Below are 22,472 nucleotides of genomic sequence, written 5' to 3'. Positions count from 1 at the left end.
GACTAATTTTTGTTTCACTAGAACATGTAGCAAAATGGAGTAACCAAATAGCTATGCTCCTTTCTTACATTGCAAGACATGTTTGTATGTACTTTATTTGAAAACAGAGAGCTGTTCATCATGAGTAAACACACCTCTGTTGTGGGTCACCTGAAGCATCTGAGTAATCAGATGTGCATGTGAAGAGCATTACAATAATCCAGTTTAGAGGTAACTAAACCAGTAATGTAGACTGTGGCAGATCAGGTGAGAATCTGATTAACTTGCTTTCCCAGGTGAACCAGCCCAAAACACATTTAATTTAGGCACTTCACTGCTAGCACTCCTTAAGTCTTCACAGTCAGTAGAAAGAGAGGGACCCTTCTGAGAGTGATTCAGCCCCACTATAAGATCTGAAATGACCATCTTGCTCACTGGACAATATAAAAGGAACTGTATACAGTTACCATATTGCTTAACCTGGTGCATTAGTGAGGTGAGATGAATTGGAGACCTTGTATATAGAGTCCAAAGGAAACAGGAGAGAGTGTTTTTTTGGCAAGATTAAAGAGGCCATTTGAACTTAGATAGTTTGAAAACAAAGGCCGGTCCATATGGGGTCAGTAGCAAAGACTGGGGAAATCGGAGATTAGGAAGCCAAAGAGATGTAGCCAAAAGTCAGTTGTAGTAAATAAAGCTAGGGAAACAAAAACGCTCTCTGTGGCTATCAAAAGCAAAGGCATTTGAATTTTGCTATCTGTATCAAATGGAAATAGAACAAGCTAAGGAGGGCTAGGGCATTTATAGAGGAGATAAATGACCTGTGATGGAGGAGATCAACTGACATGCCAAAACATAAATGAAATGAGTCATAACCAAATAGCCTTACTGTTAAAACAACCATTAATGATACTTACTGCCTTGTTGGAATAAGAGCATAAAATACCCTCCAAATTATGGGATTTGCCTGTATATGCTAAGAAAGAATACAGGGTGGCAGATTTCAGAAGATGTGGTTTGAACCTTGAATGTTTCGTTTCGTCAGAGTTCTTTATCAGAGGCTATAAAGGAAAGTTAGTGATGGTATGCGGATTAGACATGGGACAAGAAATGCAGCACGCAGGAAGAAGGGTGAATTTTCACTGTGGTGTGGTTAATGTCATTTGTAGTTCCATGCCTAATAAATTAGGAAATGAACCTAAAAACTTTTCAGATAATGCAGTTTACTTAGAAACTTCTAAGTTTTTGAGATTTTAAGTTGCTGTAAGACTGGTTTAAATTTAAAAACTGAAAGCTAATTAAAGGATAGGAAGAAAGGGCAGGGCTTAATGGTCATTGTTCAGGATGGGCAGGAATCTGGGAGGTGACATCTCGCTCCCCATTCCGGCCCCCCAAGAGTTCTGTGCTGTGATCAGTCTTATTCGGCATTTCCATTGCTGTTGTGGTGTAAGAAATGCACACAACAATTTCCAAGTTTTTGAGTGGTACTGAGCTGCCTCAACGATACTGGTGCTGAAGGTTTCCAGAAGGACTTCTTACAAGCTTTGGTATAGCTGTATGTATGGTTAATGTCTGAGTGGTTGGGAGTAATCAAACTGTGATTGCATGAAACTGAATTCAGAGCTGGCAGTTGCAATGTAGAAACAATGATTTCAGAGAGCTGTCGGTGCTAATTCTGAGATCTTTCCTGTTTGCAGCAGCAGCCAAAAAAGCCACCAAAGTTATGCATCATCAGGGTGTTGAGAACAAGATAGAGAGTGTTGCTACATGGTCCTGGAAGCCTTACAAGCCTTACTCACATTTGGAGTATTGCATGTGGTTTTGGTCTCCTTGTCTTGAGGAGTGTATGTAATAGAGTTACAAAAGATACAGAAGAGGTCTACGAAACAGTTAGGGAACTGAGCGGCTGTCTTGCAAGGAGACACTCGAAAGGCTGGAATGTTTCAATCTGGGAATGAGAAGGCTGAAAGGGGGATGACTGTTTACAGAACTGGGAAAGCAGTAGATGAGGTGCATGTGCAGCAGTAACTCTCCAAATTCTGCAGTATTAGAGCTCAGTGACAGTAGATGAAGTGGGTAGGCGATTGAATTAAAGCAGATGCACAATGTAGTGAACTTCTGGAACTTGGTCCTGTGGGGAATTGTGGAAGCAGTTAGTATCAGCAGGTTTAAAAAGAGGTTAAACAAATGCATGCACAACTGAGCCATAAACAAATACTAAAGGGAATGGACTTTAACGTCTCTACAACAGGTAGGGATGCTGGGAAGACATAAAAGGTATGCATGATAGGCTTATATCGTCTCCCTAGGTAACACTTGCTGTTGCCAGTGATGAAGGTAGTGTTAAATGGACCATTGGTCAGACCTAGAAGGGCAGTTTTTGTGTTCTAGTTATGAGCATGAGGAAGAAAAGGATGGAAAACAATATTGAAGGATACTGAGTATTCACTTCCTTGGGATGTTGGGGTTCTGTACGTTTTGTCAACAAGCATTTTACTAGAAATGTGACAGTTGCTTCAAAATAACTGATGCGCTGCTTAGCTGTGGCAATGATGAGGAAGGTCAGCTACGACTTGGAAAATGCTGCTGCACAGAACATGCTCTGCTAAACCAGCTATTCAGAAGCACCGAGTCTTCTTTTTAAAGGACTTACGAAGAAGCTTTCAAACTCTAGCTCGTAAGTGACTTGGAGGATCAAAATTTAGTTAAGGTGAATAAAAAGATTTGAAAAGGAAAATGAGTTTATTGACAAATGAAAAGTTTATTATTTTGCATACTGTAACCATTGTCCTTTACTATAGCTTCAGGTTTGTTTTATTCAGTCTCATGCATGTTAACTTAATTACCTTGTAGAATATTGCTCATCGGTGTGTGGCACGAAGCAGAAAGCTGATTTCCAGACACCAGGTTCTTGGAAATTAATTGAATTATGACTTTAAATTACTGTTTAAGGGGGAAAAAACAAGCCAGACATAGCATGGTGCCCTAGTTTATTACGTGATTTTGCTAGTTTTTTCTAAATGTATTAAAACCACCTTAAATATTCTTTGATTTGTCTCAGATACAAAGGGGGGGAAATTTTGGTTGTCCTGGTTAGGTCTTTAGCAGCTTGTTTTAGTTAACTCAGCAACCCACTGCCAATTTATGTTGGGTGGCCAGCGTTCAGCAAACTTGAATGTATGTGCATTGTGTCTCTAAAGCAGGCATATGGCTGCAGGAAATAAAATCCTGTACTAAAAATTTAATAGTTTCTTATCTCATGATCACATTAAGATTTCAAATTAAAGGGATAACAGTAAGCGAAGGTAAGTGGAGGTGGGTAGAATTAGAGTGTTGGTTTGTACTGTCTGTGCTTGCAACTTTTTCTTTCTTTTTGAACAGCTAGTTTTTAGCCTTATGGCTTCTGATAACTGCAGTGATACTAAAGGTGATTTTTCTCTTTAGCTTTTGAATTTCCAGTCAGCGTATGCGAGGTCTAGCCAATGATGAAGTGTTCATGGAGGAAAAAAACCTTCCAGACTAAAAAGCTGTTTCCATTATAGTAGAAATAGTTTTGGAGATTATGGCATTACCAAAGAAACCATAAAGTCATCATCTGAATTTGAAAAATGGGAGTTAAATATGCGTTGTGAAAATATACCTCAATTCTGAAAGCTAGCTGTGAGAGCTTGCTTAAAGTTGCTCATTTAGTGTTGCTCATCATACATCTGTGTCATTTTGAATGTGTTATCTTCATGGAACTAAGCTATCAGAGCAAAAATCTCTTCAAAAATTTAACTGTTCCAATTGAGGTTTTTATACTGTGATAGTACTGGCAGTGTTTCAGACTTCACAGTGCTGAATGAAGTTTAGTGTATTTAAAAAAAAAAAAAAAAAAAAGGAGGCATTTTCTGAATTACCAGGTTACGAGAATTCGGGATCTAAATAAATGGCCTTTTCTTCTTTTCACATTTGTTCTGTTTTTGTGCAGGTCCTCATGCTGAAACCGCCAGTGGATGCCAGAATTTGCAGTGTGGTTTTCGGGCCTGCTGCCGCTCTGGCGAATGACCGCTGACTTCTGATCTTTCAGTCTACTTCATTTAGCTGAGCAGGCTTCCTTTCATGCACTTTACTTAACAGTTCGCATCTTGTGTTAACAATCCTCGGAGTGAGATTTGTTATACTAGCCTGACCCTGCCCACAACTTCCAAATCTTAAGTATGAGTGTACTGTACAGTGTTGTAACAATCTCACAATCTCATTTGGTTTGAAGGGTGTTGGGTTTTGTTTTACTTAATTTGGGGAAGATGGGAAAACATTCAGACTTTTTTTAATGCCACTTTCTTCCAAGTTTGGCACTTAAATATACTTTACTGGATTATTTTGTGTTAAGTGAATGGTTTTTTATTTTGAAACCGTAAGTACAATATAAAGCTCTGCAGAGAATTTGAAATGTATTGTTTGCATTTGGGTAACAAGTACACAGCTTTAGGAGCCTTGTTTCTTCCCCTTGCCTCTCATCCTCGAGTCGTTCTTTATATTGCAAAATTAGGGAAATTCCCACCTTCCTTTTGCATTTGGTTTTGTATTTGGGCTTGAAAGACATACTCAAATAAAACATTCCCACCAATAAAAAGTTTATGTAGCGGTTGAATATATATGCTTTTAAGGTGTAATATCCAGGTGTACCATGCCAGTAGGCTCCAGGGATTGGGTGGATGGGTGTTGTGGTGGTTGCAGAGCTGTGAACCTTGCAATGTGTCTGAGGGTTTTGTTTTGGTTTTTTTTTTTTTCTTCCCATGACTGTGTCAAGATGCATTTTTGAAACAGCTTCCAAGGAAGTCAGTTTTCATTAATACGAAATCTGTGGAAGACAACAGTACATTTTCTCCACTGCTTTGATTTTTAGACAGACCCCTCATTGAATAGTGGAGACGAGCAGGGAGGCAGAGAATCCATTGTTGGGCTGAGTGAAACCTGCACTAGGAAGAGAGATGAGTAATGTATGAGTAGTGCATGAGTGTGTGTGTGTGTGTGGGGGGGTGGTATGGAGAAGAGCCCACTGCAAGAGGAAGTGAGTATTGTAGCCCATGTTAAGTTGCAAACTTTAATGGCCACCTGCTCATGAGTGGCATTGTTGCAGGTGGTTTTGCTCTTGGGCAGAGGAGGGGTAGGTGGCAGCCTTTGTAGAAGGCAGAGAGGTTTTTTTCCCCCATCCTGCCTAATTTTGAAGGCTGACAATATGTCAAGCTAGTAATTTTTACCTGTTTTACTAATTGGATAAATTCTTTTTAGTAGTATTTATTTAGGACAGCAGTCATGGTGATGTAACTTTAAAGATTCTTGGTGTCTGGGAAATCAGCTTGCAGGCATAGCTGGAGACTACAATAAACTGCAAGTTTTGGTACTCTTCTAATGCTGAAGAGTAGTAAGGTAAAAAAATACTAGTGAATGTAGAGTTGGTGCAGAGTTGGCTGTTCACGATTAACAGCTGAACATGGGCTAGAGGCAGAACGTACAGTGCTCAGTTAGAAGCCTACAAAGAGGTATAAAAGGATACCGTTATTCCAGCAACTGTTGCTTCAAGTAAGCTGCATTAAACTTTTGTGCCCAAAGGTTAGAGTAGATACGTGACTATTTGTGCAATGCCGACTGAGGCAAGATGAGAATAGTAACAAGGTGCACGGTGGGCTTTCTTGCATCTGTCCTTGTTCCAGAACTCTTGTTTCTGAGGCTGGGAAGGTGCAGCTAGAGGTCCTTGTCCTCCTTGTTGCTGCTAGGTGGTGGTTTCTGTGCAGATTGGTAGAGACACAGCTGAGGACTGAATCAGCTGCAGAAAATTCTGGTCACTTACTTATACTGTGTTTCTTCTTCACCCTTCTCTGAAGGGGAGTTGGACTAAACTTAGGAGAAGTCATCAATGTTGTTCAGCAAAGCATCATGTGATGACAATGTAGCTACTCCTTTCTGCTGGAGGTTCATAGAAGGGAACCTGTGGCAGCAACCCCAGGCTCTAAACCAAAGATTTCGTGTCTCCTGTTTATTAGATACACTGAATCTAGTTTGGAGTTCAGCTTGAGAACAATCTTAACTTTGATATGTTCTGATGAACATTCTTCCTACGCTCAACCCACCGTCATTTTCACTTGGAAGAGTTTGATTAGCAAGATAACTGCAGGAAAAGGATATATATTTATATCAGTACTAACAGTTAACACCACTACTTGCATACTAATAAGCACATCTGATTTTTCAGTAAACTATTCTTTTGATAATCTTTTACTAGGGTAACTTGCAGATAAGGATTTCAAACTCCAAAGTAATTTAATCAAACTCTTGTATAAAATGAATGAGATTCCACTTAGGTTTTGTTATAAATATTTATTAAATACTTTGGTCTTTAACTTCTGAAGAAAACGTTGTCTTACACCTCTAAATGGTGCTGGCGTTATACAGACGCTAAGTATGAAGAAGCAGATGAAGCAGCCTCTTAAAAATTGAAGTATGGCCTTCCCTGATGGCCCTGTGGTGCATGAAATTTATTCATGGAAATAGTCCTGATCTTCGTTCAGGAACTCAAGTACTGGAAAACTGTAACTATTTGTATTTGCCAGTGTCTTTAAAGAGGAAGAAGGGCTGTAGATAAAATAAACTGACTAGCTAAAAACATAGTCTTCAAGGCATGATTCCAGGAACCAAGTTTCACCTGAAAATAAGGTGGCTAAACTCTACCATTTTACTCTACAATGTCACTATGTGTGGACATCTGTAATGCTTTTAAGAGTGTGATGTCCCACTGGGAGCTATAAAATACTGTACGAGAGCTATAAAATACTGTATAAAAATCACCTATTAGTACTGGAATTTTAAGCTGTCAATCTCTTCCTTAGTGGTAATATGTAGTATCTTCAGTGGTTGTAGGGTGAATAAAGCTCATGTGTTTGCAGCTACTAAAAATCAGGTTCTCATTTGATTTTTAAAATACTTGGGATAGCTCAAATCAGCAGTGTGAGAAATCTGCTACGTTTACCCCTACAGAAGCAAATTTCTTGAGGTATTCTGACTGGTCTATACTACCTATTTCGGACAAGTGAAGCAACATAAATCCATACAGAGAGAACATTTTGGGGATAAGCATGAATATACACGGCTAGAGCAAATTCAACATTGGAAACATCAATGGTGTGAACTCCCGTGCTGTGTACAGCTTCTATTAAAGGTCTGACTTCAGAAAATGGCATATGAATAGGAAATCCAGAGACCTGGGAGGAAGAAAGAGGAAAAAAACACATTAGGTAAGAAGAAAAGGTAAAGGCATCTGAATAAATACATAGTTTTAAAAATCTGTTTTACTGTGCATGTAAATTTATCTTTTCTATTGCTGGCCTGAGATGCAATAAAAAAAAGCCTATTTTGTATTTTAATACCACCTCCCTATTTCATATACTCCAGGCAAGCTTCTGACGTTTTTCCTCTTTATTCTGGGTTAAGTTTGAAGTGAAGATGTTTAGAAATCCACTAGTATAAAGTTACATTAATGAACACATACAGCATAACTTTGCTGCTTTTCTGCCTCTTACTTGGTTTTAATTCATTGTGTTTTCCTCTCTGCACTGGCTGGGGATTTGAGGTGGCAAACGTCTCCTGCCCATAATACATTTCGGGTCCAACAGGAACTGAAACCTCAACTCATTTTGAAAATTGCCATAGTTGTGTATGGTATCGTCACCATGTGGGTTTTACATGAAGAGCAGAAGGACCTAAGCTTTAGAACGGCCTGGAGGAAGAATGCATGGGTACACGGGTGGCTGCAGTGAATACTTCAGTAAATTTTCTTCTGTCTTTAAAGAGTACAAAACTGAAGTAAAGCATGCTGTTGTGTGGGCTCCTGCACCTGTACGTAGACTGTGTGTAGTACTACTCCGCACCAGTGCCAAGTTCTTACTGACCAGACTTGAGAGCTAATGCACCAATCAACCCATAAGCATCCAGTGCTAGGAGACTGCACTTGCATTTATGTACTGGAGGTAGTGACTGTTGTGGTACAGCAATAATACAAGAACAGTGCAGCCAATTTATCTTACATTCTTATCTTTATGTTCAACAGAAAGTTTTTATCTTCGACATCTACAAATGAAATAAATCATCACTCCTTCACTCTGTAAATATTACATTGGTTTATCTTTGGTATAAAAGCTCTTGTGACTTTTGGTAGTAGAGAAAATAATTAGCTTGGACACTCTTCTATAACACAGAGTAGCAATACTAAATCCTAGGGATTTAGATTCCCACTTCTATGCACAAGCCACATATGTTCACAACTGTACCCTGTAATCTCCTAGCTGTTTTTGCAGCTCTGCCTGATGGTCGTCTTCTACATCTTTGCCTTGGTTTTGTTCCAGCAGTGGCAAAAAGTTACGTAGGGTAGAGGTACAGTATCTGTTCCAACGAGTTAGGTGCCTTGGTCTCCATTCCATAATCTTCTCTTTTAATATTTTTTCAATCCTGCAATGAAATAGACTGATTATTACAATTCTAGTATTTACTGGACATCTGAACTGATCTCCCTTGGCACACTTAGTACAGATTAGGGGGAACACAAGTGACCTCAGTTAATTTTACCACTACCTAAAAGTACAGAAAAGCAATGCTAACATATATGGTGCCTGTGTGTTCGGTAACAGAATGGGAGGCCAGGGGCCTTTTTAGTTTACACCTTCTCTCATCCCTCCACAACAATGGATTGATCAGTTCTTTCTATCTGGCAATCTCTGTTAAAGAGAGAGAGAGTTAAAAAAATCCCTGTGAACTACAGCTGCTGGGTTTTGTTTTTGTTTTTTGTAAAGTCCATTCTCAATTCCTAGCATTCAAAGCAGGTTTTTAGGACTGAGGTATGAATACGCTCTAGTGATCAGCACTGACAGCATTTGTTTTGGAGGTAGAATTACCTGCCCTGTAGTTCCACTGCAGCAGCCTTGTCCGAATGCTGATAAACTAATTCTTCGGGCTAGCAATAAATAAAACAATTAAATATTAAAATGTGCAATCTCTTCTATAGATACAACAATGTAACTTCAGGAGTTACTGCCTTGATGGTACTCACATGAGTTCACAGTTATGCTAAAATAATCTATTATTTAGTAGAGACATGATAAAAACATTAACTAGATGTTTGTGTGTAATGCTGGCAGTAAACTTCAATTACTTATACCTTTGATAAATTGTAGAGAAATTCCTGTTTGTTTACTAAGGATGTGTGTACAGCTTGAAATAATGCCTTCCTAGCCATAAGACAAAAGTTGACATTTTCTTTATAATACCAAGCTACTACTTTAGATATGTTTGTGTTAAAGATTTGTCCCATTTACTTCACTGTTGTCCTGAGATGACAACAGCTGTGCACTCATTCTGTAAAAAACCAAATACTTTGTAGTATTCTTGCTTTCACTTTTTTTTTTTTTTTAAGGAGTGCCTGGGAAAATCTTTTTAAAACCCAGTGCTATTGCATAAATACACTTAACCGCAGAAGTCCGAAGAACTTAGTCTCTGCTTCTTTATACTAAGTCTGTGATCTCACAACCCCTCAAATCGAGTTGGTAATAGATCCATTAATACCTGAATGCTGCAGAGACCAGGGTATGGCAAGCTTCTTGAAAAGAAAGACTTCCAAAGTTTTGGTTTGCTGATATCAAAACTTATCCTTACTGGGGAATCATATTCTTGCATATTAAACCAAATCTGCAAGAAAGCAAGTTTGTTGTAACTTTCAGCATATAATCACAGCTATGGAACACATTCCACTTACATAGCAATAAAATACTATATAATCTTGACCTCCTATAGCAATGACCAGTATGAGTTCATAGGAAACAAGGCAATCTTGTATAGTGACAGCTGATGTGCAACTTCTGCAGTCTCGCATCAAAAGGAATGGTGGTGGTCTGTCAGGTCTCGTGCTTCTGAGTATGGACTGAGACCAGTGTATGAACACAATTACTGTCTGCAGTTGGCAACTCTTCCTGCTGAATCATTGTTTTCTCCAGTATTTCCTTTTCAATGCCTCATCTACTGTGCACCACGGCCGTTTTTATGCTTTCAGCAACTTTCTGCCTTTACCATCACTTCAGCATCACATGGTGTTGGGTTACGGTATACTCTAGAGTTTCTCCTGGTGTGCTGAGCTGCATTTCCACCCCTCTGGATTGCTACACAAGTCTTTTCTGAATTCTGATGAAATTCTTCCAGTGGCCCAGCACCGTGCAGCTGTGGCTGTGATGCCTGGTAGCCTGCTGCACCCCAGCACTGTTGCTATTTCAAGCTTATGATGCAGAATATAAGTAGATGTTGCAGACACACACAGCTCCTACGTATATTTTGTCATCAAGGGGAACCCATGTCTTGCACACCACTTCTTTATAGACATTCAGTTTGGTCTGTGAGCCTAGTCTGAAGCATGCAGGCACTGTAGGTTTCTTGTTCAAAACAACCTTTAAATAACTACTGCTAAGGCTGCAAAATGTACCAACAATTAGTATGCAAATGTAGTAATTAATATGTAACCTTTTGTAACTGAGGGTTCTGTGTACAGCCAATATGACACAACGTAACTGTTTTTTCCCCGGTTGGATATGAAGTGGTATCGCTCTGCTGTCACATGTAGATTGGAATTAGTTGCCTTGAAAGATGTTGTTGAGCTCTGTAGTTCAAGGTTAGCTGATTAGGTTGTCAGTGCTGACGTCCTTAGTTGCCTCTTCCAGCAATTAACAAATAAGTTAAGTTACATTTTTCTTAACTGTAGGTTTAGTACTACTTAAAAAAAAAAAAATCAACCACACCCCAGAACACTTTCAATGAAAGACAGAACTGACACTTTTAAAATAAATATGCTTTAGAATATTAAATTCCCATCCAAAGTCATGATTTGTGTTTAGAATAAAACCCCAGAAGATTAAAAAACAAAACTTACAATGCATGACACTTCAAATGACTTCTCCAGGTATGTTTCCAATATAGAAAATAAAAGCAAATGTTTGCTATATTTTGGTGCACAATGGAAGCCTGACTCACTGTTTCCTTACAGTGTTTCCAAAAAACTGAGGAGCAAACTTTTAAACTCAACTTCCAGTTTTCATTCAACTAAAACCTAGGTTTTTCTTTTTTTAAACTCACCTTCTGTTTCCTCAGTTTCAGACCTTCACACATCTCTCTACCTTGCTATCATGTCCCTGTTTGTGTCCCCAGAGGGTTGGCTTCCAGCCAAGTCAGGGAATGCTGCTGGCAGGAAACCTCCCAGGGTTTCTGTCCTTCCCAGCACAGGCTCAGCTCTGCCCCATTCTGTAGCCTTTGGCTCACCTGCCCTGAGCTGCACAGCTCTCACGATGTCTTCTCTCTCCTCTCCCCCACTGCTCTTTCTCAGAGGGTTTCCAGCCACACAGTGAATAACAAATTGTAAACATGCACTAGTATTACCTGTATCTGACTGATAGCAAATAAACAGCAAGACTTGACGCCAGGCAGAAAATCAATACAGTTTTTGTGCCTTGTAGTGCCAGCTCTGTGTTTTACACATTGAACCATTCAGGGCTGTGCCCGCCATTACATATGCAACTCAAGTGACTCCTTCCAATATGCTTTATGTTTCAGTTTTCAGTTACATTTCACCTGTAAACTATGAGCTTTGCTGAATTGCTACTCCTCAGCTAAGCAGTGGTAAACTTAGGCCATCCAAGTTGGGAAACGTGTAAAACCCAGTAATGAAAATTATATGAACAGATGTCATGATCCACCTAAATGCTGATTAAAAAAATCCTTCTTATTTTAATTTAAAGTAGCTGAAAAACCTACTTAAGATGGAATAAAATCACTAATAACATGACAGCATAAATATAGTTACATGGATGAACAAATGATGCATAAGGTCAAGCTATCAAGTTACCAGCTCTTACGTGTATAGAAATGTGACAAGACTGGGTACACTTACATTATCACAGCTGATCAGACAGTACACATTTTGTAAGGGGCAGAAAGTATCATACTGCCCATAAAAACATCCAGTACTGGGATTCCAAATTACGTATTGACTTTGTTCCAAAGTTAATACATACGCAGTTGGTCCCTAGGAAGAAAAAAAAGTATGAGAAAGATGTTTGAAAACTGGTTACAAAGACAGTATGCTTTGTATTGTTTGGAGTATTAAATTTTTACTATTAATAGTACTTTTGGGGGCAAACTGGTTGGAAGAACTTACAGGTTCATTACAACTCAGCCAACTAACAAACACATAATAATGTGTTCTCTCTCTCTGATGTGGCAGAGAAATGTTAGACATACACAGCCCCAAGCCATTCTTAAAATACAGATTCTGAAAGTCGTCTTGGTTCAGCTACGAACTGATGCAAAATTTCATATACAGGAATGTCTAATGTATGCCACTTCATGTCCTACTTGTCTACTGCCACAACTCTCATCCATGGGCAATCTCTGAGTTGAAGGACTGCCACCTAGGCAGCACACTTTGTGTCTCATCCATCAGCCTTCCCTCATAGAGGCACATAAGGAATTTCCCAGCTCTCTTTTTATATTCTCTATCAGGAATCCCTAAACTGCTCTTCTATTTTCTTGTTATCATCTCCCACATTTTCCAGGGACCTTGAAATACCTGGAATAATCCCCCTCCTTACAGCATGTGGAAGCTGAATGCTTTATTAAGGACCACCATCTCCATCAGATTTGGAGTGGAAGGAATGTACCTGAGTACCTGTTTCTGCCACTGCAGTATCTCAGAATGTGCTGAAAAAACTAGTTTGGACAGGGATTTCTACCAAAATTCTGTTCAGCAAACTTTCACGTGTGCTTGGTAATCATCTGAGATACTAATGGTGGAAATTGGCATTATAAACAGTCTTACCATCTCTTTGAAAAGAGCAGCACTGGTTACTTGGAAATCTGAGTGCTCCCCTTTTAGAACAAATGCATCTCCTAAGGTGCAAAAGAATCTAAATGTTTTAGTTCTTAGCCAGTATAAGCCAGACGATTGCTGCCACAGTGGGCTGACAGCAATGGGAGGGTATACAGCAGTCCAAGGCAAAGCAGACTGCCTAACGTGCCTGTATTACAGAAGGCAGATGAAGATTGACTTGTTGAGCCTGAACAAATCTATCACTGCTCTTGCTGCAGCTTTGCCATCAGCTGCACTAAGATTCCTGGCAAGCCCCTAACCCTCTCCTGCCACCACTCAACCTTTACCCAATCTCACCCAAACTCTGTCACAGTCTGTGTATTCACGACTGAGACGTGTGAATGGACTGTCTCCATTACCTTTGTCCTGGACACACCATGTGTACAAGCTAAAGTACAATCAAGGTTTACAGATGCCTGGTAGTTTACAGATGCTTGGTAGTGTACTATGAGGATGACAGCTACTACCAGATTAAGCGTGGAAACATGGGTCCAGGAAAAAAAAAAACAGACTATATTTATACTAAGATATACTTTCAACTTTTTTTTTTTTTCTCTCTGAAAACAATCAGTTCCAGCAGCACCAATGTTTAGATAACTTCCAGGAAAAACATGCCAGCAAGAAACAATTCTATCCATTGGTGGGAACCAAAAGACTTCACAGAATAAAAGTCAATATTCAGACCAAATGAAAAAATCCTCTTACCTCAGGAATAGCATTTCCAATGATAAGCCAGGCTTTTTTCCCCATACTAAGAAAATAATTACACAAGAGCACGGCGTGTTCTTCCTCATCTCCCGCCAGAAGATAAAGAAATTGCTAATTGAGGTTAAAAAAAAAAAAAAAAATATTGCATCTTTCTATGCAGTTATCAACTGTGTTTTCAACTTACAACATTTAATAATATTTCTTAACACTTCTGAAGTGAAAGAGTCCTCTCAGATCTTTGCAACTGATCTTTATTGTTTATTGGGCACTGCTTCAACATGCAGGATGAAGAGTGAATGCTGTGAAAATCCATGATGCAGATCTGAGATTTTACCACAAGAACCAGGGTCTTTGTCTTTTGAGTTATTCTGAATTTTGCAGAAAAGTTCTGAGATGGTAAAAACATCACCTATGATTAACTTAATGTCTGCTGTTATTCTACAGATGACAGGATTTATTTGTATGTGACAGAGAAGGCTAAATCTCCCATTATTGCTGACATTACATGCAATGTTTTTTCTGTAGTTCCTTGGAACTACAATGATCGATTTTAAGTCTAGTTTTAAAGTCTCCATCAGTCAGCCTCCTTTCACTTGTGTATGACTAGCCATTTTGGACTGTTTTATAACTGAAAAAAACCAGGAAAAGCTTGAAGCCCTAAGCATTCTTAGGGTCAATCAATTGCAAACTATTGAAGACAAAAATTTTGGCTTGTATCAGGATGAGCAACTTTTCTCAAGCTTTGGTCCTCATTCTTTGAAATAAATGGCTCATAAAGAAAAATAGTCCTCACAATAATAGAATCACAGAATAATCTAGGTCTGAAGGGACCTCAAGAGCTCATCTAGTACAATCTCCCCCCGAAAGCAGGGGCTGCTAGGATGTTACATCACATTCAAGAGGATAAAGAACTTCTGTTTAATGCATTGCTTACGTCTGATGTACTCCATAAATCACAAATTCCAGCAAATGACACACTATCTGGCAAAAAAGGAATCAAAGCAACATATCGAGCCACCAATTCCTGCAAGAAAACAAAACAGAGCAAGTCACCCCTTCAATTCACGACACGGATATCTAACAATAGTATTATTATACCAGATGTGAAGCATAGTGCTGTTTCCACAGATATCAATGACAAAACACTGACTAACCTCATTACAGTAGCAGCTAGCTCATTTTAGAACTTGTATCAAAGACTGATATAATTTACTCCCATTGAGGTTTGGGATAATTCTTTGTCTTTTAAAGGACAATACTCATTAATATACCTATTTTTTTCCAAGAAAAATATCCTTGTCCAGCATCATTATGGATAGACTTACTGTGTATCACACATAGTCATTACTACTTTATTTTGTATCTCTAGTTTTTCCTTTACAAAAAGCGTAGCTGTACAGCAGACATATAAAAATGGTATGTGCCTATGTGCATGTGCACATGTGAACACACACACATTCTGAAATCCATATCCCAGAAACTTCACTAGCTTTTCTAAGTACTTACTGCTACTGTTCGAGGACTATTTGGGATGGCATCAAGAAGCTCCTGTGGTGGATTCAGAGGTTTGATGTATCTGGTAATAAAAACTGTTTTCCCATTGAGGTCAATTACAGTTGTTAGGCATTGGCGGCTTGGAAACTTTGATGTACATTCAGCTTCGTACTTTGCTGCTGCCTGGAGCAACTTCTCATCTTCTTGAGTATCAAACTTCAAAAGACAGTAGAATTTATACAAAAATAGTTTTATTTATAGTTTGGGCTTAAGTCTTTACTATATTCAGCCTTATTTCACCATTTACAGCAGCATAAAAAGAGTGTAAAATTCTTTCCTAATAGCATTTTGAACTTTCCTTGTAGTATATACTTTGGCTCACAGACATATAAGAAAGGTCAAGGTAATGGAAAATCAGGCAATTTGCATTTACTTACGAAGGCACATAATGACCTGTACCTATAAGCTGGCTTTATTAAAGCACTGAAAAATGTAGTGAAAGTTATGGCAAAGTAAAACTGCAGGGATGAGTACGTAACACCACATATTAATTCAAAGGTAAACAATTATGGTTAGGTACTAATCCTACATGCTATAAACATAACACTCCATTAAAACCACAATTGAGGTTATGCACAAAATCCCAGTAATTTTTATATAAATAATACTGCAACAACCAGTCGCAGTATTTGCAATGCCAAAATATTTGCAGAGAAGGTCCAAGTAATTTTTAGATGAATCCTTATAATTCAGACTTGTCTAAAATTCTAACGCTTTTAGATGAGATTTTCCAGAAGTAAATCTAGGACTCAAAAGCACATATTAATTACATAACAATGACAATTATTTGCTCATATGTCACCTAAGACAACCTATGACACCTATGTCATCTTTTAAAGGTATTAGAATGAGTCAAAATAGTTTTTTTCATCTACTTAGAATCCCTTGTATATTTCTAGTGGTACTGAGAATTAAAGCTCATCCTTCATAATATTTTTGTTCAAAATAAACCACTTTTTGTCGTTTGTTACCCTTCTTCTCAAACTGACCAGAGGTGGAACAGCTGGGCACTGCCCTGTAGCTAGACCTCCAAGTCAGCAGAGAAGGCACACAGTGGTGATTCTTCTCAACCATAATTAACAGCCGAAATGTACAGCCACTGGCACTTTGTAAGTTTAAATGTAGTAATTCACTGCAAATATTACTGACAAATAAACAACTACTATGTCAGAGTCAAGTAATGCAAAGTGCAAAAACATTGCTGAATGGCACAAAACCAAGCTAAATCTTAAACAGGGAACAAAAGGAATCTCTCAACTGATTATTAATATTGTACCTTCTTAAGCATTTCATTCATCTATATAGAGATTCAGGAAGGACAGCAGGAAAGAGAGGAAAAACAGGTAAAGAAACAAAAAAAGCTACTGTCAAATTAAACTAAAATTAAGCTTAGCATCCTAAAACAGTACACAAATGTTTCAAATGAGTTAACTACAGCAGGAATGGCTAGGAATAGGATCAAAGGACAGCAAAAATATTTAGTTAGTTTTTGTCATTTTATGCCAAACACTTTCTATAATAAGTGTATGTGTTACATTTGGGGAGTTGCAGCACAGAATTAAAACTTTTTCAGTCACGGTTAGAATACACGCACATGTCACTTTAGTAGTGTTTTTATGTACAGATTTCATTAGATACATACCACCCTGAATAGAACAGTCTCTTAATAAATTTGGTCCTGCTTTACTTAGTTTCCTCTAACATGAAATTATACTTTATTATTTTCTATTTATATTGCTTTGAAAAAAATTGATTATTTGAAAATCCTGTACAATGTTTGCTAAAGAAATAACTTGGTTTGGCTTAGTATCCGTGGTAAACAAATCATCTGCTGCTAAGCAGAATTTTTATAAGATTTACTGTGCTACGATTCTTTGCTGCATCTTCAGAATGGAAGGTACTTCAGTCTCTTTCTAGTTCTTTATGTCTCAGTTTTGGCAAGGGGCAGTTAGCTCCTACTGTCATATTTGAAATGAAAGAGAACTTATGTCAGAAAGATCTATGACTTTAATAAAATATGCTGGTTTTTCCCTCTCAAGTGTTCAAATCAATTCTAAATATAGCTACCAAACTGCACCATTTTACTAAGCATTAATACAATACATAAACTTTTTGTAACTAAGCATCAAATTGCATCTATGCAACAAATTCTGAACATTTGCTCATTATTTAAAGAGGTCAAGATTCACAACATATAATCCATAATATTTTACAATAATCTTGCCCCTTACTTGAATTTCTATGATTTTTCTTTTGAAACAGTACTGGAAACAGGTCTTTCTATAAACAGAGATCTGTTTCCTTACAAATTCAGTACAGTTCTTTCCCAGCAACTAAGTACTGTATGTGAAGATTAAGACTATGAAACTCTTGAATAAGGTCTCATCTATTCAAGGTGCTTCAAGGCTGTTAAGTTTATATTTATGGTTTTGAGTCCTCGTATTAATCTTATCATTCAAACTAATTAACCTTAAAAGGCATCCCTGAATGCACTTTATTAATTTTCTTTATTTTCAACAGTACTAAATTGTAACAATTCCCACAGTATTGCATGAGAGCAAGAAGACATAGGACTAGATAGTTTCCAAGATTATAATTTAACAGTAAAAAGGGGTTTTAGAATGCATCATACAATTTTATATTTATTCTTATAGAATAAGATAGATCTTATAGAAAGATAGATCTTTCTCTCCAGTTCCTGTTTGTCTCTAATAAATGACCAGTGTAGCACTGAATTGGAAAAGAATGAACTGCTGCTGTTAGTGCATGAAAAACATACATCCTTGCTGAATGGATCTCAAAATCATTGCATAATGTTACATAAAATAGCAAGCGGTGTATGCATTTTAACTACATATTGTCGTTGTTAGTGTAAGGCACTTCTGGTTTAGTAAAATAACTGAAAAAATTAACAGCTGCTCTTTAGAAATAATTATCTTCAAGATCTGGAGGTATGCATGAAGCCATAAATAATAAATGCTGTATTTGAATAGTGTAAACACAGAAGCAAGAAAATACTATGTTTGCACCTGCCACCTCCTTTTCGTCCACTGTTCACAAATACTCACATGAACACTTTATTGTTTACAGAAGTAAATGGGAAAATTATATGCTCACAGATAATGAATGCAAATTTGCTTTCTACTAACATTGGAACTAGATACCTGGTGAAAGTTATTTGTCCTGCATTAAGTGACCACCTAACTTAATGGTGCATCCAATTAAATTGAACTGAGCTAAAAAATTTGCAGTAGAACACTCAGAATTTGTATTGATGTCCTTCTGTACTTGTATTCATGTCCTTCGGTACACTAAGCATATCTATTTATATGCATCTCAAGAACTGCACCACTGGAAACAAAAAGCAAGAGTATGATGAATTACTGATTAGTTACCTTCTCTCTGACTGACTCTCCAGGAATGAGCTGTGGTTCAATGGTAATAAACAGCGTTATATATGAGCCCTCACTCAGATTTCGCACAGAATCATAACCTCTCTCGATTCCCAGGTTCTTTTCTTTGCTGTAGCCAAGGAGGACTGGAGGAATATCCACCTTAAATGTACCATCAATCTACAACATATACAGAGAAATACTTCTCATTAGAAGCAAAAAAGCAAAAATTCCTTCTCAAATACATTTGCTACTTGTATTCAAACATTTTATTCCTTTAATTCCTTTATTACTCTGAATTAAAAAAACAATAAAATGAGAGAATATGACATATATACAGATTAACCGTGGGGAAAACATGAGACATCTCATTGTTAAATGTACTAATTACAACTGGATTTCAGCCTCTCTTGCATATTATGGACACTAATATTTAATGTAATGGAAATCATACACACTAGTTCTTCGAGAAAGAAAGAGTGCTGGCCTTTCACTGTTTTTCTTTCAAACAGCAATCTCCACATGGCACTATTTACCTGGAAAAATGACAAAATGGCAAAATACAGGTTGCAGGACTACACTTCTGAAGGCAGCATCACACCAACAGGCCTTTGCCTATGTTTCAGTGATGTGGGAATGATGCTCCATCATCTCACAGATGGACACCTTCCACGCAGAAGCTGCTGATGCTTCTTGGGTGCAACTGGAACTGGGCCCATTCAGCCAGCTTCCCCTTGGAAGAGTGCTCTGGTAAGACTCACCAGCCTTTAGCACCTGCCTCTGCCACCACAAACAGAAGATAAGGTCTTTCTGAAAGGTTGTGTCAGACAAGAGATAGCATGCCCCATGCTTGCTTGGGCAAGTCTCAACAGTGGAAGTACACAGCTTTAAGAGAAAAGCAAGAAGATTAACCTCCTGATTTGGGCAGAATTCAGAGATGACTCACTGGGCTGGCTTATCAAACATTTAAGAACAAAATTAAGTTTTGATGAGGAGAAAACTCTAAATAAATCACTCAGAATTTCTGCTGCAGTATAGTAGAACAGGATGAACAAGTGCTTCTTTTGCTACTGAAATTTAATTGCTAGATGCACCTTGATATAACCGCTGATCAGACTTTTTCAAATTCAGTAAGAAATCCTGTTCAAATGAAAAGAATCTTTAATGCTGGGAAGATCTATGCACGCACTCACACTATGCTTAGGGAATCACAAACTGCAACACCTCCTCAAAGAGTCAGGAGTGCATCTGACAGGAATCCTGGAGCTACTCTGGTTCTACAACAGAAAGATTGATACACCAACAAGAAGGACGAAGAACAGAGGTTGACATCAGTATTGTTAATCCTCAAAGATGGATTATAGGCTGTGTCCTTCACTATGTATTGGTAAGCAGTCTGTTAAAATGTCTAAGTCTGCCCATTAAGTCTGTCAGGACTGTGAGCAGACACACTTCTCAGGTGAATTTCATGCATTCAGCATGGAACATTTCCCTAAAAAGAGTAAAGGATCTTGTTCTTTCTTGTTTGTTGACCTATAACAACAGCGGTCACATTATGTGACATTGTCGGCACAGGATGGCCTAAGACTCATGAAAAGAAGGCTATACCTTCTTACTACTTATATCTTCTTTGCAGTCAATGCAAGCTTCATTCTACAGGGCACCACAACCCTCAAACACCTAAATTCATTGATTAACCTCCCAAGTTGAAGATAGCATATTATTAATGATCTAGCAGAAGCAAGTGGACTAGCACTAGTTAGACATACAGTGTCCAAAATTTCTCAGCAATGAAAAGAATACCATGCTTTCTTGAATCCCATGACAATTATGTTCTGTTATGCCTTGCAAATGGAGAGCCCAAGAAAACCACTTTGAACTCCAAGCACTGCATTTAAATTAAATGAGACTCCTACAGACTTATCCTCCACCCAAAGAATCCAGGAGGCTCACAGTACGTCTTAAAGCCCTTAAGGTTCTGAGAAGTGCCCCATATAGCCAGAGAAGAGCAAATTAACGTGTCATTAGGTATGCAACTGATGTCAGAATCTTCATGAAGTAAGAAACGGAGACTTTTGTGATATGATGACTTCATCTACACATGAAAGCAACTGCCCTGCAGAAAGAGAGTCCTACAGTAAGATTATGATTTGATAGGACTATTGATGTGAAAAATTAGTTTCTTTAACCTAAGTCCAGGATGGGTGGCTGGATAAAAAAATGCCTTTCCCCTATGAAGAACTGCATGTTTTACTATTACTCCCATGACTAACTGTTGATATCTCTTGCAAGAAAGCTTCTCTTGAAAAGTTCTAAAAATGGAGGAAAGAAGGGATTGGGAGAGGCAAAGGTGAAAATCTGGTGATTCATGAAAAGTATGAAAAAAGAAGTTAGGTCAAGTTTCCTATCACCTACCTAGGTGATATTCCTATTCCTAGATTCACCTATCATCTAGGCTGTGCAGTACCAGAGATCTCAAAAGCCACTGACAAAACCATCTAAACAATTTGCACTTTCAACCTCATTACTGAAGAAAGCCAGGCTGCATTATCAGTGTAGAAGTATGTTTGTTTATCTCTTCTCCCTTCAAAATGTTGAACTTACTGACAAATACTTACCAAATTTGACAAAAAACAGTGGTTTCAAAGACATTTTCAAATAATTCAATAAAAATAAACTAACAAGTACAGAGAACATCATTAAATCTGACATTCCATTACCAGCCCCTTTCCATTCTCCAGTTTTGTGTTTTAAGAGATTTACTCCAAGTTATTAACACTTACCCTCATTTGAAAATATATGGTAGTAAATGGAATCTTAACACATCCCAGCCAGTGTCTCTCAACACGAGTGCGGATTCCACTTCCTCTTTCAAGATCATCCTATTAAAAAGTTGCCCAACATAAGACTTTGTAAGACAGCTTCATTTCCTTTAATTCCATCAATAATCAAGGCATTAATAAAACTTTTGTATTGTTTTAATAATTTACTATAAATATCAGTTCAATTACTAGTATGGCAATGATTATTCTGCATGCCTTTCAAGCATGCCAGATGCTGAACAAATACAAGAACATCATGGTCCATGCTTGCACTTCAGGGTTCAAGTCCTGTATAATCTGTGATGGAGAACTCAAAAATCTGCCAAGGAGTCCACAAGAGTCTTCTCAGACAAAGTAAGTTAAGCTCTGGTCTTCTTGTGAAATATTTTACTAGTATTTAAAAAAGCTTTTTGAAGGTAAAATTGTATGAAAATCTAACTAAACCCTGTGGAATGGAAGCATTGTTTTCATGTGTATTGCCTATCAGGGATTTCCAAATCTAGTATGATCAGCCTACAAGTTATTTTAAAAAAAAAAAAAAAAACTCTAAAGGCTAGAGTGACACCTGAGTTTCAAGACTGTATCTTTCTTCCTTCTGCTTCATCAGATACCATGTCAGTTTTGAGGACAGAATTCTGTTCTCAGTGAAATGTGTGCATTATTTATTTTTGGGTTATATTTTCAAGAATGTTGAGTGCTGCTATTTTTGTGCATGCTGAATTGACTGGGAAAGCTTTCACTGGTTTCAACAGGGGAAGGAGTTATGCCAACACTGAGAGCTTACAAAAATTTCTTGTTACTAGCACTTGCAATTTTTATCTCATTCCAAAAAATTAATATATACAACCAAAAGATGGAGGTTTTTTTCACCAAACAGCTTGTAAAACAGGATGACAGAGAGCATAAAAAGTTAACGAAAAATACAGGAACTGGGATCATTCATCTGGAATGTAGTAAAAAATTCTGATTAAGTTTAAGGAGAATAGAATTCAGATTACAATTCAGATGTTGCCTCTCAATTTTAGTATCTCCAATTTCATTAAATATCAGTAAAACAGATTACATACACGTGTTCAACTC

At 37.8% G+C, this 22,472-nt stretch overlaps 2 protein-coding genes across 3 annotated transcripts in view; one reads left to right on the top strand and one right to left on the bottom strand.

Moving 5' to 3' along the window:
* The window catches only part of FBXL5 (F-box and leucine rich repeat protein 5), a 37,144-nt gene extending 32,528 nt beyond the window's left edge, over nt 1-4,616 (top strand). For both annotated transcript variants that reach the window (XM_050895404.1, XM_050895406.1), the window contains exon 11: nt 3,950-4,616. In XM_050895404.1, coding sequence (XP_050751361.1) covers nt 3,950-4,026 — 77 coding nt within the window. In that variant the 3' untranslated portion in view covers nt 4,027-4,616. The remainder of the gene's footprint in view (nt 1-3,949) is intronic.
* Nucleotides 4,617-6,341: 1,725 nt separating this feature from the next.
* The window catches only part of CC2D2A (coiled-coil and C2 domain containing 2A), a 66,944-nt gene continuing 50,813 nt past the window's right edge, over nt 6,342-22,472 (bottom strand). The window contains exons 28-37 of the mRNA XM_050895316.1: nt 21,354-21,452; nt 18,574-18,750; nt 15,131-15,334; nt 14,559-14,648; nt 13,622-13,735; nt 11,939-12,073; nt 9,574-9,696; nt 8,907-8,965; nt 8,286-8,463; nt 6,342-7,220 (exon numbers count right to left, since the gene is read on the bottom strand). Of these exons, the coding sequence (XP_050751273.1) occupies nt 7,032-7,220; nt 8,286-8,463; nt 8,907-8,965; nt 9,574-9,696; nt 11,939-12,073; nt 13,622-13,735; nt 14,559-14,648; nt 15,131-15,334; nt 18,574-18,750; nt 21,354-21,452 (1,368 nt within the window). The 3' untranslated portion in view covers nt 6,342-7,031. The remainder of the gene's footprint in view (nt 7,221-8,285; nt 8,464-8,906; nt 8,966-9,573; nt 9,697-11,938; nt 12,074-13,621; nt 13,736-14,558; nt 14,649-15,130; nt 15,335-18,573; nt 18,751-21,353; nt 21,453-22,472) is intronic.

The sequence above is a fragment of the Gymnogyps californianus genome, chromosome 4, assembly GCF_018139145.2.
Source record: "Gymnogyps californianus isolate 813 chromosome 4, ASM1813914v2, whole genome shotgun sequence".
NCBI lineage: Eukaryota > Metazoa > Chordata > Aves > Accipitriformes > Cathartidae > Gymnogyps > Gymnogyps californianus.
The sequence above is the reverse complement of the archived record's forward strand: the minus strand, read 5'-3'. Positions and strand labels throughout refer to the sequence as shown.